We start from the raw sequence: 16,687 nt of genomic DNA, 5'->3' as shown, positions 1-16,687 counted from the left end.
AAAATTTTATATTTTTAATGATGATAGATTAGATGAAAATTACATAATATATTATATAATTATTATATAAATAATATTTTTTTTTTAATTCGATCCAGTCTGGACAAATGGGCTAACACTCCTACTCTTGAGCACTATACAAACCCCCTTACTCTCTTATTTCTTCCACACCTCTTCTTCAAACTCCTCTTAATTTCTTGAGAGCTATTTTCCTCTTAGAGTCTAAGTGAGTGGAAATCGAATGTTTTTTAGTATTCTTGGGAAGATTGTTAAGAGTTCTTGTGTTGGGAGCTTTAGAGGGCTACGAAAATTGTAAGTTTTCTTGCCCTAGATCTTAGTTTGCATATTATGTGTTGCTTTTAAGTGTTGAAATGATTTTTGGATGAGTTTAGAAAATGTTACCATGTTTAATTCAAAGCCGAGTTCATTAAGGATGTGGATTAAGTGTTTAAATTGTTTTAAGTGAGAATTTTAGCTATGGCTTGTCTTAGCATATTTTGATATAATGTATAAATGTCTTAGAATGATTTTTGAATGTTTGATTTTGAGATTAAAAGCATGTAATGATTGGTATTAATTCTATATAGTACATGTTGATTATCAAAGGATGCACGGTTTGATTAAATCATGCTTAATTTATGGAGTTTTGATTTATTTTACCTAAACTTGAAATATGAGTATTTAGAAAACCTTGTGATTGGGATAAGAAGATAAATGCATGATTTAATTCTAGTTTTTGAGACTTTTGATGAAAAAGATTAAGAGATATCATGCATGCTTAAGGACTAGTTTAATAGAAATTAAAGTTTTTAGTCATGATTAAGTATTGGGATGAACTTATTCACCCAAGATTAAGCTTTTAACATGTCTTTAAGGGTTATAGTGATTATTTTTAATTAAAGAAAATTGAATAGCATGCACTCATAGAGATCAATAGTTGAAATTACACTTAAGCATCAACTAGAGTGCATGCCACAGGTTGAATATATTTGGGCTAATTCCACTTTGATTTTTGGAATTCCAAGAGCATATATGGTTTTAGAATATACAAAATATGAGTTCTATGAACATCTTCCATAGTAGTTCAAATTCTAACTTAGTACAACTTTGATTACGGCCGATACGTTTTTCCAAACTTTCCAAACTCGAGCAGCTTGTAAGTTAATTTATTGATAACTGCTATATTCATATTATAATTGTCATTTGAGCATGATACATTATGTTATATGATACATTGACTACATGACTACTTTCTTACATGACATGTGAAATTTTTACCATTTTAGCATAATGCTTATAAATGTCATTTTCACATGAAAGCTTACTATGTATGCACATGTCATGAACTACATTTTTCGAGCATAATATGAAAATAATTTTGTCACGACCCTAAATTCGATGATGAGGTATTATCCTAGTGAAACTCTTTTGTCCACTCTGGAGTGATAAAAAATGGAGTGGTAACCCCTAAGTTGACGAAGAACAGCCAACGGGCTTCAAATTGGTTCTTTTTAAAGAACGCTGGAAGTGAAGTCAATGTTATGACATCTAAGGCTGATGAGTGTACATGTTATGATGTTATGATAATATTATGTTATAATATCAATGCATTGAGAACGAGTCTGCAGATAACGTAGTTTCAACATGAGTTGTACTATGGTCACCAGAATGGACTCACGTTGCATATAAGGAACTGTGACGATATCACATGTTATGATGTTAATGTTATGATTAAATGAGAATTTCTAATAATGATGAAAAGTAATGATGAAATTATGTTTTTGACAGTTGAAATGAAAAATTTTCTCTGTAAGAAAATGTTAAGAAATCTGGATGGGAGACATATACTGATTTTTTTTCCTGAATCGCATGCATTTCATATGTATCATTAATCTCGCATAATTTATCTTTATGCATGTTGTCTAAGTTACTGAAATTTCAAGTAAATCTCATCATTTGTTAACTCACTATCATTCCACTCAAAATAATAGAAGTTGTGTTAGGACTTGACGAAAATGAACCAGATGGACCAATGAATTTGATTGATTGAAGAGGAATCGAACCTCGATAAAATATTGAACCTCATCTTGATATTTATAGCCCTAATCCTTCATGCTTTAGAACGCGTGAAGCAGCAGATTTAGTTATGGAGACTTCTTAGTAGGAATAATTGTACTAAGATTATGCTACATTATGATCTGAACTAATGATGGTTATGAATGAAATTGAGATGTTTTAGTTTATCTTGGCATAAGCTTTATTTAGTCGCCTTTATTCTGTTGTAGTTATTGCATACTGCCAAATGCATTGTATATTAACTGTCATGAACGGGAGTATGTAACCTTATATTACATGTCCCGACGTTTTAAGTATCTGATCCATCCCAAGCAAAGGTTGGGAGTGTCACAGAACATGAGTTTAAAAGATGGAGATTTCACTTATGTTTTTGCTTGGTTTGATGTCGATGTTTGCCAATCCAACCACAGGGTAAAAATGGCCTCTATTATGTTATGATGTAATTTCAGTTGTACTGATGACAAATGTCTTTTGTCTTTATTATTGTTGTAAATTAATGTTTATGAAATATCACTCTGTTATGTTGAGATTATGTTTTGTTCTGTATTTTATAACTGGTTCATATTTACACATTAATATATATTCGTTGCTTATTGAGTTGTTGATAACTTATCTATTTATATCCAATATTTTTCAAATTGCTTTGAAGTTCCAGCTAAAGATCAAGAATAGGAAGGAATGGCAAAATTAGTTTAGCATTATGGAATAAATCCATAAGAGGTGCAAGAGATCATTAAAGGATTTTATTCAATAAATTAGTTATTTTCTTTTGAAATGATAAAAAAAAATGCACCATTTTAAAATAATGATGCATTTATTGAGATTTTAGGAGATTCTTTATTCTAAAGGAACGTATTTTTTTTCAAAATAAATGAGTTTTACATGTTATAGAGCTTTTTCCTATATTATATGGAGTTTATACTTGTATGGTTGGGATTTTATTTTAAGTGGCACGAACTCAATTCCTAACCCTTTAGGTGCAGGGCGTAATAATACCTATTTTGCAAATCTTTACAAATATAATGATTGATATATATGTATAATATAAACTTCATAATGATACTAAAAAGGAATTCAGAATTTGTTTATCAAAATTAGTAAATAAACATATAAGATATGATATAAATAATCTACTTTATCAAAATCAAGTATAACGCAAACTCAACTTGAAAAAGAATAAATGAGCTATTCGTAACTCGCTGATAAGTTAGAGCTCAGTTTGTATCCGAGTAAAAATTAAATGAAAAATAAATCTTAAATCACCTATTACTTGTTCGAACTCGGCTTTTTTACGCCTGTATACTGAAAAATCAATTACTTGATTTGATTATTAAAAAAAATTACTTGATTTGAACTGAAATGAAGAAAGATTATATTTGTAACATCGCTGATATGACACGATTTAATTTGCAATGTAAATTTACTACATCAATAGTGTGTATGGTGTCTCTTCTATAATGACTTAAGAAATATTTCAGTTATAAAAGGATTTTACGAAAATAAACTAACAACCTGACTTGACTTACTACTATATGTTAGATTGTAAAATTATTTTTATTATAAAATAGATATAATAAATCACATAAAGTTACATTAATTTATAAATTTACTTTTACAAAATTTCTTTATAACTGTATACATTCAAATAATAACTTTGAAAAGAAATGAATTCAAATTTGTATTATAAATTAAAATTTTCCAAGTATATCCTTACAATTTAGAAGATTCCAAAATAAACGGGTTTTAAAACGGTCACGAAACAGAGGTGAAGTCCACATGTACACTTGGAAAAGGCAGTACGTATGCAATGATTTTTTTATTTTTTTTTCCTCTCTTGATTGGTATTGTTTGGAGCCCTCGGCAGTGTTCCTGCTCAGCTGTACGATGGCAATGTGTTTGTCCATGGCGGTGAATGGAAAATATAAGTGCAGAGAAAATAAAAAGAGATGAACACAAAAATTTACATGATTCGACACTAGACCTACGTCTACGGAGTCTGGGAGAATTTCTACTATAATGTATTTGTTTACAGTTACATCACCCTTATATCTCATTGTACAAAAGAATCATCTATTTGTTGAAGAAGAAAATTCCTCTGGAGCGCTCATTTTCGGGGTTGAAGAAGAAGAGAAAGAAGTAGAAGTTGAGAGCCTTTTTTGTCGCAGAAGAAGAAGATCCTTTTAAAGTCGTCTCGTCCTCCCCTTTTTCTGATCCCCCTGCCATGAGGTGACTTGAGTCACTTGGCATGTCTGACTTGCTCTCTTTGGCCTCTGACCCCTCTTGACACTTGTATGCTCTCATGTCCCTCCTTGTCTCTTTCTTATTTCCTCATTGTCTCTAGTGGTGGCCTAGCAGGTTGGGCCCAATTATGGACTGTGGTATTTTATCTCTCCACAATATGATTTTGGCTTTAGAATAGTCTTGGTTAAAATCTTTTTTCCCCCTCTCTGGAACTAGTGTTTGAAATAGTTTGTTGGTTTTCTCAGTACAGTACATATGGCTAGGCAATCGGTCGTTACCCAATAGCCAATACAAACTTTGCATGTGACCTTTCTCAGATAAAACACACCAATTTTATTTCAATTCTGCTATATACAGTCGAGTTATGCAGTCGGGATGCCACGTCATATTTTTCTAAAAAATAAAAAATAAAAAAAGCTAAAAAAAAAAGATATAGAAGAAGAATAGGAAAAGAAATCCACTAGAAACTGAAAGAAGAACTGATTGAAGAAACAGAGCTTGGTCTTCATCTTCCCTCTCGTGCTGCGTCTGGGTCTTGCGTGTAATGGTTCGTCGGCTTCATGTGTAATGGTTGAAAGAAGAACTGAAGAAAAAACAAAGTTCGGCATTGTCTAGGTCTTCGTGTTCCTGCTTGTATGGCATCTGTTTCTTTCAATTGGGTGTAATGGTTTCTTAGTCGTCAGCTTCATGTGTAATGGTTGTGCAGTCATCGTCTTCCTGCTCATCTGATATGGGAAATTGCTACCCACATTACTTCTGAGTTTTCGTGTTCATCGTGGGTCTCCATTTTTGTAGGTATTTTCTGATGGTCTTCTCCGTGTGGATTTTTTCCATGGGAGTCTTCTCCGTGGGTCTCCATTGGTAAAGTTTTTTTTTTTTCTTTTCTCAATCTACATTTCGTCAATTGAAACAGTGAATTTGAAGGATCAAATAAGAATGATATCCCATTTAAAATGATAATCATATGGATGTTACCAGATAATTATTAGAGCCGACTAGAATAGAGGTTCTGATAATTATATGGTTGTTACCAAATCAAACCAGACACGATGTCTTTTGATCTGAAAAAGATAGTGTCTTCGTCTCTATGTTTACTCTATAGTTTTTATTGTTTACCGACTTTATGAAATATTATTTCCTAAGCTATATTTGTGATGGGGAGAAAATGCATCACCACATGAGTGACTGGAGAATTATCAACCATGGAAGGAAATGGAAGGGAAACGAAGCTCGAACTCGACGAAATGGGAAAGTCTTTGTCTTTGAGGGAGAGAAATACAGAGAGTCTCAACGACAGCGAAATGGAAATTATGGAGAGAAATCGAAAAAGTGAGAAAAGAGATAAAAAGGGAAATCGAGAGAAGGAAAGTAGATCGAAACGATGCATTGTTATTTCACTAAAATGGTACATTTTTATTTACGTCACATCGAACCCGTTTGCCCCGCAACGAAGCGACTCCGGCATGAGTTTTTCATTTTATTCACTGACGTGAAGTTAAAAAAGCAAAGTACAATGCTCCAAAAGGAATTGGGGTCCAATGAATGCACAAAATGAATATTTGGTCATTCAATAACACGTGTTAATACTTGTGACTTCAAATCTCAAGTTGGTCAAAGTAATCATGGGCACTTGTGTAAGTCATTGGGGGGAGTAATCCAAGGAAGTTAGAAGTCAGAAAAGAAAGCCAAGACGTGCATGCAATTGCAGACTTGCAGTATTAGGAAAGGGTGGAGCTACAATGCGGCCCAACTAACCGCTGACGTATTGTTCAGTATTTTTTTTTATTTTTTAATATATTTAAATATTTTTTAAAAAAATTATTAATACATTTAAAGTTATTTTTTTAATAACTAAATAAAATAAAATAAAATAAAAAATTGACCAATATTTAAATGAAACGATTAAAATAAAGAGGCATAATAATTTTATTCATCGGGAAAGCGTACAAGATTAGCTGTAACCAAACCAATGCATGGGAAGTACTAGATAGCTAGATAGACCACATGACTAAGAGCACCTAACAAATAAAACTCCATTGTTATGCTAAATAAAGAAAAAAGAAAACAGAAATCTATCTATCACGTCTTAATTAATAAGAAGACTTGACAACTGTATTGCTTTGCCGCCCTATATATCTATGGGCCATGCAAATTGCAATATACATATGTATATGTGTATTATTTGTATATGAGTCTGGACATGTTGGGACAAGTGGCATGCATGCGTCCAACCAAATGAGCTTTTTCTACTATAAAGTTCATGCCATAATATATTGCGGATGTATAGGGGCAGTCTGACAGCAGCGCCACGTGGAAGTAGTTGAGTTGCCTGTAGGGACTATCCATTAAAAAAAATTAAATATTTATAATTACTTTTTCATTTATTTCACAACTAATTAATATATATATATATGCGTAAGAATAATTTTTTTAATAACTATTATTTATTATTTCACATTTTGTATCTTATTAAAAAACAAATTATTTGATATAATATATGAAGATGAATAGTAACGGATATATTAGGTAAACAATTCTGCTACGGTCAGATAATTTTGTGCACCCTTTGTGCGCACCGCTGCACAAGCAGCAGTTATTTTATTTAAAAATAAATAAATCGAAAAACACGAAGACAACGGACTCAACGGACTACTACCAAATCTCTTCCATTTTCACACTCGACAGTCTTAACACACTTAAAAGAAAAAAAAAAAAAATTTTTGATTATTTAATTGAGACAAAAAAATTATTTAAATTTATTTTAATTATAAATAATTATTTTATTAAAATTAACTGACTATAAATAAATAATTTTCTGACAATTCTCTTCGAAAAAGCAAAGAAAACTACGGAGTCGGATCACATAAATGGGAAAACACTTTCTCCCTATGCGCTTTGTATTGTTGTGCGTGCAGTGTGTTTTCTCTCTCCTAAAAAAAGCTTATAAAAACATCATTTTTCCAAGTTCGAATTCATCAATGCCTTTGTCATTTACCCGCTGGACCTTTTCTTCTAATTCCTCAGAACTATTGAGAGAAGGAAAATCTCAAACACCCAGATTCAAACCTGGTATTGATTTCTTGACCCATTGTTTCTGAATCCTCCAAAAATCTAGAATCACTAACTCCCAGATTCGAAGAAATCGAGCATATCCCGTATCGAATGTTTGTGGGAGGTTTCTGAATCAAAGCTAGAGATCAAGGAATCAACTGTTTCGTGACCAAACTCATTCGACCCATTTGGTTGATTTTTCATGGGTATAAGAAATCATAGATACCCAAATTCAAAAACTATTCCGAAGGTCAAATTCTAGCTAGCTCTTTGGCAGGCAACAAGAGAAGGGCTTGGTACGGGGATTCATTAGAGGCACATAACATGGATGGAAAAGATAGGAGAAGGAAATGGCAGAAGGCGTCTTTGGCTAGATGACGGGTTCAGATGCAGGAGAAGAGAAGAAAAGAGAAGGGAATGACAGGAGGAGAATCTCGTATTTGTTGAGACGAAACACACCGTTTCATAAGTTAAAATTTTTTTGTTTGTTACCCTCGCCTACCAGATCGTTTTCGTGCGCCCTCTGTACACGAAAACGACTGCCTTTAGAGTTTTCCTTACGTAAATGGTAACCAAAAACTGTCAAAAGTTGAAAACTACATGCTATGGTTTTGACCGTTTATGTTAAGGTTCCGTATTTTCGATGTCCGACTGTCTTTCGTTTTGGCACCATACTTGTAAAAGTTGCAAGGGAAAAATGTCCAATATCTTGTACTACAAACAAGAACAACTCCATACAATTACGGCACGTGTTTTTAGAGGTTATTATGCAAGTCAAGCCCAAACAGCAGTTTCCGGACAGACCCTTTAAAAAAAAAAAAAAATTGATTCTCCACACCCACCCAATGATCCACCATTCAATGATCCACACACACTCCTTGCCAAAGAATCCTAACCGTCCACAAGCTCTTTCCACCAACAACCCGGGAAAAAAAAAAAAACGAAAAGATTACAACATGAACAGACAAAAACACGGCCTGACCATTCCCTCGACAAACACGGCAAAACAAACAACATTACCAGTTGCCCCACCCCAACCTCCACCGGCTCCAGGGAATAAGGGCATTTTAGACCTTTCGTATGGAGAAATTCGGATACCGTGCACACCGCTGCGAGAGGAAAACCATGCAATCGTCTTTGGGGCAAATGGTGGGGACGTACGCAATCTCATCGCAGCCGTCCGTTCTGTGGCGCCTGAAGTCCAGCAACGTGGCGAACATCGCGATGAAGAGGACCAGGTGATTCAGTGCATACCTCTGGCCTAAGCACTGGTGAGCCCCGGCTCCGAACGCCAGGTAGTTCCGCTTGAAAATCCGATCTTCCTGTCGCTCCTCTGAGAACCTATCCGGATCGAATCGGTCCGGTTCGCTGAAACCCTGGAATGACGATTCGTACACCGATGGAAATACGATGGTACCCTTCGGAATCGTGTAATTTTCGGTCAACGGAAAGTCCACCCCGGCTATGTGGGGCACCATGGTCGCCGGAGTTCGGTACCTCAGTACCTCACGCGCCACCGCATGCGTGTACTTCATCTGCCCCAGCTGCTCCGCCGTTATCAAGGAATCCGAGTCCGGCGACCATTTGGATTCAACCTCCTCGCGAACCTTTGCTAACACCTCAGGATGCGAGTCGAGGAGCGTCACGGCCCACAGCAACGATGACGTCGACGCATCTTGCGCAGCGAAGAGAAAGTCGAAGAGGTAGCTGCCAATCTCGAGGTCGCTGGTGTGAGCAGGAGCGGGCTCGCCGGCTCTGGATGCATCCGTCAGCTCCCTCACAGTCTCCTGCATCCAGAAATCGATCAAACAAGACGGCTCCTCTCCCGTCTCCATCCTCACCTTGCTCTGTTCCGCACAGACAGCGAGAGTTTTGACCAACCGGTCAACACCAAGCCTGGCGTTCCGAAATGCCGTCCCTGGAAAGTCGATGGGTAACTTCATGAGCCCAACGTTGAAGAGAGTGTAGTCTACCTTGAACCTCTGGCGGGCCTCTCGGCCCAAATACGGACCAACAAATACTGTCTGGGAAGTTTCCAGGTTCATGTCACGAACCAGATTCCTCAGTGCAATCGGTTTCATCGCGCTCTGAGACGAGAGGCGGACCCATTTCTTAAGATGGTCGAGGATGATAATCTGTTGCAGAGAAGTGTAGGTGGAGAGCGCCTTGGGAGTAAAATTGGGAGCGATGCGACGGCGAAGATCCTTGTGATCCTGACCCATCATGTAAATGAGGTTGTGGTCGCCGAAGAGCTTCTTACCAAATGGGTGGCCAACGAGATGGAAGGCATCAGGTCGTACATTGGCGAAGATCTTATGGGAGAGGTCGGTGTCGCGGATGAAGATAATGAATCTACCGACGATGTAGTTAGCGGAGAAGCCTAGAGCGGAGGACTTGGCGAGTGAGGACTGGAGGTCCCAGAAGTGGGTGGGGTGACGGACCAAAGAGGTAGCGCTGCCGAGGAAGGGAAAGACAAAGGCAGGACCAGGGACCCATTTTTTCTTCCTCAAGTAAGAGACTTGTTCGAAGAAGATGAGGAAGACAACGAAGCAAAAGAGATAAGGCAAAAGTGGGGTGACAGAGGTACGGATGATGGAGATCATTAATGTATATTGTTGATCTACTTTTTTATTTTTGGAGTTGGAGAGGGAGAGGGAAATGGTTAAGATGACCAGCGTGTGGGAGGGTATACTATATATATAATAGGTGGTGACTGAATGTAGGTGGTCAAAAAAACAGGGGGTGGTAAAGTAGTACGTAGGGGAGGATCAAATGTCTGTTTGAAAGGTGTTTTGAGGGCGGCAAGTGCTTTACTGCCGGGGGATTTGGGTTTGAATGCTGAATAATAAATCAACAGAGCATAGATGGAGACAAAAGGGAAGAGTCTAAAGAAGTTTTTTGAATGGCGGCGGTAGAGAGAGTTCTGTTCTTTACAAGGCACAGATAAGATCCGGCTATGAAAACAGAGCCAGAGAATGGAGATCAAATATGTTCAAGACATTGTTAGGCAATGCAGTAGTATGGTCTCTCATTTGTCTTGTGGCATACTCTGATACTATAAAAAAATTTATGGCCGAATTCATCTCATAAAATCGGTTGTACAAGATATGATTGTTCATTTTTTATAAACATGTCTAAGACCTTATCCACAGACAATTGAGATTATTCCTCGTAAGACATTTTAGGCTTCTAATATTCTGGGTTTCTCACCAGTTAGTCGTGCTTGTAGCAAGCATAATTGTAAGGACATGACACTTGTTTCCTCGGCCACCTTAACCTTCAATCAATTAGCCATGATCAGTTGCACAACAACTTGATTACCAGAGAGTCACTCGCGCTTATTAAACCAGACAGAAAAACTACTTTTTGTATATTTCACCACTTTGAAATATTTATTCTTTCCTGTCTTTATCACTATTATTTGGTTGATTGAACCAGAGAAAAACTACGTCATGTTATCTATATATTATGTCATTTGTTTGGTTGATCGATGAATGGATAATGGATGTTAAGAGCTCGTGGGACAGCAGTTTTCTCTTCCCTCCTCTTCAACGATCAAAGGGTTTGACTTGTCATGGGAATGACTAATTAGAGGGGAATTCATTTCAATATTTAGTTAAAATAATGGAGTGAAAAAAAATATATATATACAATTCAGGTTTGTCTCTTGTATTGACGCGAGCACATGGCTCACCTTTTTTTTTTTTTTTGGAAGAACAAGGAGACGAACATAGACAGGGAGTTGATCATTATAAAAATATAATAATAAAAAAAAAAAGTAATAGTAGATACAAGTCTCAAATGTACAAGACTTGTACTAAGCTTTTATAAAAATGTGAATCCCATAAAAAAAAAAAAAAATGAGTTTTTTACACTTTTTTATGGTTGGATCCACTTTTTTATAAGTGCTTATGCGAAGCTGGTGTATTTAGGACTTGTATATATCATTTTTTTTATCATTAAATAAAAAGGGCACCGAATTTTATTCCTAAATTACTATTCTTCAATATTCACCCATTAAAATGGCTTAATGTCATTTATTTTTTGTTTATCTTAATCCTAATACCATCAAATGTCATTTTTTGAAGGAAAAAAAAAACCCTAATACCATAAGAAACAATCCCGTTTGGATTTAGAGATGAGTTGAGATGGTTTTACATGAGTTGAATAAAATATTATTATAATATTATTTTTAATATTATTATTGTTTTGAGATTTGAAAAAGTTGAATTGTTTATTATATTTTGTATGAAATTTTAAAAATGTTATAATAATGAAATAAGAAGAATTTAGGTGAGTTTTAAATTGAAATGGGATCTAAAGCGGAGAGACCGGACCGGCCACAATTCCACCCAGGAAAAAGAGAAGAACAACACAAGTCTGCAACTAATTCCACGTGGTAAATTGAGGAGGGTGTTGATGGGAATAATTGTTGCCAATTTCGTATTGTTAAGCCACTTTCTAGCAGCATTTTCAAAGATTGAATAAAGGATGATACATGTAATTAAGTAGCCGCCAGCAATTTTGAGAGTTTTCTTCTATATTTCTATGTTATACGCTCCCCACCCATACATGAAAGGGGGACAACTTTGAATTTGAAAGAAAGGTAAGGATCTAGAATGTATCACACGTGGATGACCTCAACTTAAATACATATTTACACAAATTCAATATTAAGAAAATTCAATATATATATATGTAAATATATATATATATATATATAAAGAAATGCTAATAATAATAAAAAGCCAGAGTATGTGGGAACCTCTTCGTTCATTTTTCAGTTTACCTTCCGTCCAAAGTACTTACTTTTCTTCTAATGAGTAATGAACAGAAGAACGAATAGAGTTAATTTTGTTGACGGGGGTTTGGTTTGCCGTAGAAAAATGGAATGACCCTTCACATCTATTTAAATTTCCAACAAAATTACAATAATTCATTGTAATCTTTTCAACTTTTAGGCAGAGCCCCACGAGATCCAACATCAGGGGTTTGAGCTTTGAGATAACCCAAAATCGGGGGGAGCACAGAAGCTGGAATTGTAGCTGATACAACAACTACAGTGGCAGGCTGCGGCAGCTGTCTGGGAAATTGGATTTTAAGTGAAATAAATAGTGCAAATCATAATATTATAAAAAGCCACAAATCATAATCTTAAGTCTAATAGAGGTTTCCAAATAAGCCTAAAAATGAATCTTTGGCAAAATCCAGTATTTATAGAATTACAAAATAGTTTCAAAATTGGGTAGGTAGCATTGTCGCTAAATTAAAAAGTCTGCCAATTCAGATGGAAACCACGAGTGCAAGAACAAGGGCAGCTGTGACAGGATAAGAACAGTAAACTCAGAGCCTTCTTCCTCTTCTACCACCCTTTCTGCGGGTGCTGTCACTAGGAATTGGAGTAACATCCTCTGAAACACAAAGTAATTAAAATTAAATCATCACAAACACACTGGAAAATGAACTACAAAAAACAAAGTTTCAAACCAAAGAAAGTAAAGCTCAAAATGCAATAACAACAGGCACTCCTATTGCCATATCTTTCAATTAATTCCTAAAGTTTTTTCTTTTTTTTGGATAATTTAAACTTCATCCCTTAAATAATAGCTTAGGTTTTCTATAACATTCTGTCCATTCAATTACAACACAAAACAGTGAAAATTGCCTTCGTGGAAACAAAAACCTTACCTATACGTCCAATTTTCATTCCAGAACGAGCAAGAGCACGGAGAGCAGACTGTGCCCCAGGACCAGGTGTTTTTGTCTTGTTCCCACCAGTAGCACGGAGCTTGATATGCAGAGCCGTGATGCCAAGTTCCTGCTTTATAAAAACTGAAAGTTCTTATCGCAAGGAATAAAACTGAAACTTAGCAATTCAAGAGAAGATGATGGTACTATTTCATAAAGACAGACAATGGAAAAGGCCAAGACCTGTCACAAAATGTTCAAATAACATGCAGCATATACATATTTGTTTTTAAAATCAAACAGAGAAAGGGAACATTTTGACCAAAATAGATAAATGATGCTCTTTCAAAGAAACATAAAGAGCATTCAGACTCAGTTTCAGAGTACAAATGGAAATGGGACAAAGACCTTGCATCTCTGAGCGACATCCTGTGCTGCAAGCATGGCAGCATATGGAGAAGACTCGTCTCTGTCAGCCTTCACCTTCATCCCACCTGTAATTCAAAATGCAGATTACATAACAAGCTATATAGCAGTTTTCTATCCAAAATGCAATTGATTATTCAGTCATCTGTCATCAAACACTCTATTACAGGAATGAAGGTGCGGAGATTCTCTTAAGCACATTAATGGCATATAAAGAGGATCTCACCAAAATTCAAGTGTTCGGAAAAAAACTCCTACCATTAGGAATTGACTTAGGCTTATAAAGAGGTGCGGAGATTCTCTTAAGCACTTCAACAGCATATAAAGAGGATCTCACCAAAAATTCAAGTGTTTGAAAAAACTCCTACAACTAGGAATCGACTTGGGCTTATAAGTTCAGAAATTAGTTCATGATTCAGTCCAAAGCCATCAAAAGAAAATATTTTCATACATGCAGATAAATATTTTCATACATGCAGATTAAAAGTGTGTAATAAAGCATAATATATATTTTTTTGATAAGTAATAAAGCATAATATATATATATATATATATATATTAAAAAAAACACTCCATGCTGCACCAACTACAAACCAATGAGCATATATAATTTTTTGGAGGAAGAATAAATACAGTTAACAGATACAATATCAATGCCATGATATGTACCTCTGGTCCAAAATTTTTTAATGAAATAATGGATTGTGTATAAAACTACAAAACAGATGGTGTACATACCAGTAATGCGAACAAGTGTTTCTCTGCCTGACAGATCGGTCACATGCTACAATCAAATATAAAGTTCACTTTCTGCCATACTCCAAGAAAGTATAATTGCATGAGCACCAATCAAACATGTTACACTTACAATGAAGGTATCATTAAATGATGCATAAACATGGGCGACACCAAAAACATGTTCCCCTTCTCTTACAGCGGGTCCAAGTGTGACATTTTCTTCCTTTGGCTCCCTAGTCTTCTTCCTCGACTATAATCCATCATTACAAAACATTTGAAGCCAAGAGGAGTCAGAAATCCAGCAATCTTGCAAGCCTAAAAATAAATCTGATATATCTAACACAACTAACTTTTTAATAAGTATATCTAACCCAAATAATTATATGTTTCATAGCACCTCCGTTCTCAAGTGATGGGTCACAGCATGGGGCCACAAACAGATCCAATCCGCTAAAGTTTGACATCTAATATCGGGTCAAGTTACCAGCTTAAGCCTATACAAAACTCAAGAAAACTGAGACAAGGGAATGGGTAATGGACTTTTCTCTCCTCTGAACCAAAAAATAAAGGGTAAATTTGCACAAAAAGAAGGTAAAGATATGTTTGCTATCATTGTAAATAACTAAACTTCACATTGCCCCAAAAAGAAAACGAAATGCCCAAGAAACAAATTCGATTGTTTGTAAAACAGATTGTAAAACAAGTTCTCCAAGCTTCATTTGCACGTTGAATTAGAGTAGTCTATGAGATTTTAGTCATACTTGACATGCTCAAAACAAATTCTATTGAAGTGAATCTGATAAATAATATTTGTTTCAGTGGCTAGATATATAGTACATTTATTAAGAGAATATTAAAGAAAGGAATGCACAAACGTCGAAGGTATAAATAACTAGGCAAGCGTCCTCAGATCTTTATTGTATAGAAAGTAAAACATACTATTTAAGAAATGTATTTACACAAAAATTACAGGGATTCACTTTAAAAAGAGAAAGAAAAAGAAAAATTAAAATGCCCAACGCCCAAATCACATCGAGATGACAAACCTTATTCTATCTAACACAACATCTACTATTATTGACTGCAAATAAGCTGTACATATAAAACTAAGAAAATTTTATAGATTGTCTATTTAAAATGCAAATCAATTTCCCAATCTACGCAAAGAAAAAACAAGGCTTTAATCCTGAATAAACCAAAGAGCTTCTAGATCTGAGAAGAAACAAGACTTAAACTGCGGTTCGAAGGTTTCACATGCAATCTAAGCGCAGAAAGAAGGTGATGACTTTGGAAAGCAAACTACGCTATAAGAACACGATATGCATGAGAGCAGAGAATATATTCAAGAGTAGCCTACCATGGCTTAGTCGTGATGAAATTGAGAACTCTAGGGTTTCTGAAGATGCTCCGGTACTTCGTTTGGCTGCGAAAACCCTCTGAACTACTGGTAGCAAAAGAGACGGTGTGACGGCGTCAGATTTATATGAGGATCGGGGTAGGGTTTTGCTCGAACGAAAGTGAATTGAGATCGGATTTACAGAAATATCCTTCTGTTTTTTCATTTATATCATATTATTACTAGGCTTAGTACATTTTATTTTTGAGCTCTGTTTAGCACACTTTCGATCAAAACAGTAATTTTATATTAAAAATAATAATATAATTAATTATATTAATAGAGTGCGTAAAAAGTATACAAAAATAACTGTATACAAAATTTTTGTTTATTTTTTTATACCCTTTTAGTTTGAAACTACTGACTATTTTAAATTTAAGTCTCTATTGCACCATTTTTTAAAGTGCTATTTTGCACCATTTATTCTATAATTGAGAAAGATGAGTAAATGATATTTGTAGTTTTAAAATATGTAAGTTTTCTACAGTTTTTTTAAAATAATGGATAAATTTGAAATTCAAATAAAAAATATTTTTTTAATAATAAATCCTTTTTTTTTTCAAGAGAAGTAAGCTGGGCTTACATATCCTAATTGTATATAACATTACTAGATAAATTATTTGCAAAAATAATTTTTAAGAATATAATAGGTGATATAGTAAATGTGGCAATACATAATAGCCTTGCGAGTAGCATAACTCTTTAAAACTAAGCTTTTAAAATCTTTTCTGACGTTGTAAATTTAAAAAAGTCTACTTGTTGTGTCATAACATCAAACTATTTTAAGCATATATTACATATATAATCTTCGTAGAATTAAATATATTACATATTTTATTCATTTTCTTTTATATATATATATATATATTTCTTTAAATTCTGCAATTAAAGTTTTAAAATAAGTTGAAAGGCCAAATAAAAAAATTAATACAATTTGAGATTTTAAAGGTCTTAGACACCTCCACTTATTTTCTATATGACTATGTCTTGCTTCCTCTACATTTAATTTATTAAAATTGATAATCGACGGATACCAAATTGAATAATTGAGTCTTTGGAAGGTTTCAAAAT

General features: G+C 34.8%; 2 protein-coding genes across 2 annotated transcripts; both read right to left on the bottom strand.

Moving 5' to 3' along the window:
- Positions 1-8,187: 8,187 nt before the first annotated feature.
- On the bottom strand, positions 8,188-10,290 carry LOC121264090 (cytochrome P450 710A1-like). The gene has a single exon (XM_041167141.1). It carries the CDS (start codon positions 9,969-9,971, stop codon positions 8,436-8,438), a length of 1,536 nt encoding a protein of 511 aa, XP_041023075.1. The 5' UTR covers positions 9,972-10,290; the 3' UTR covers positions 8,188-8,435.
- A 2,232-nt stretch (positions 10,291-12,522) lies between these two features.
- Positions 12,523-15,761, bottom strand: LOC121266162 (40S ribosomal protein S14-3-like). Its single transcript, XM_041169899.1, has 6 exons — positions 15,578-15,761; positions 14,351-14,470; positions 14,221-14,266; positions 13,465-13,550; positions 13,057-13,186; positions 12,523-12,779 (listed from the first exon to the last, which is right to left on the bottom strand). The coding sequence occupies exons 1-6, from the start codon at positions 15,578-15,580 to the stop codon at positions 12,712-12,714; spliced, it is 453 nt and encodes a 150-aa protein (XP_041025833.1). The 5' UTR covers positions 15,581-15,761; the 3' UTR covers positions 12,523-12,711.
- Positions 15,762-16,687: the final 926 nt, after the last annotated feature.

This window comes from Juglans microcarpa x Juglans regia, chromosome 5D, assembly GCF_004785595.1.
Source record: "Juglans microcarpa x Juglans regia isolate MS1-56 chromosome 5D, Jm3101_v1.0, whole genome shotgun sequence".
Lineage (NCBI taxonomy): Eukaryota > Viridiplantae > Streptophyta > Magnoliopsida > Fagales > Juglandaceae > Juglans > Juglans microcarpa x Juglans regia.
This window is presented reverse-complemented; position numbering and strand designations above follow the sequence as displayed.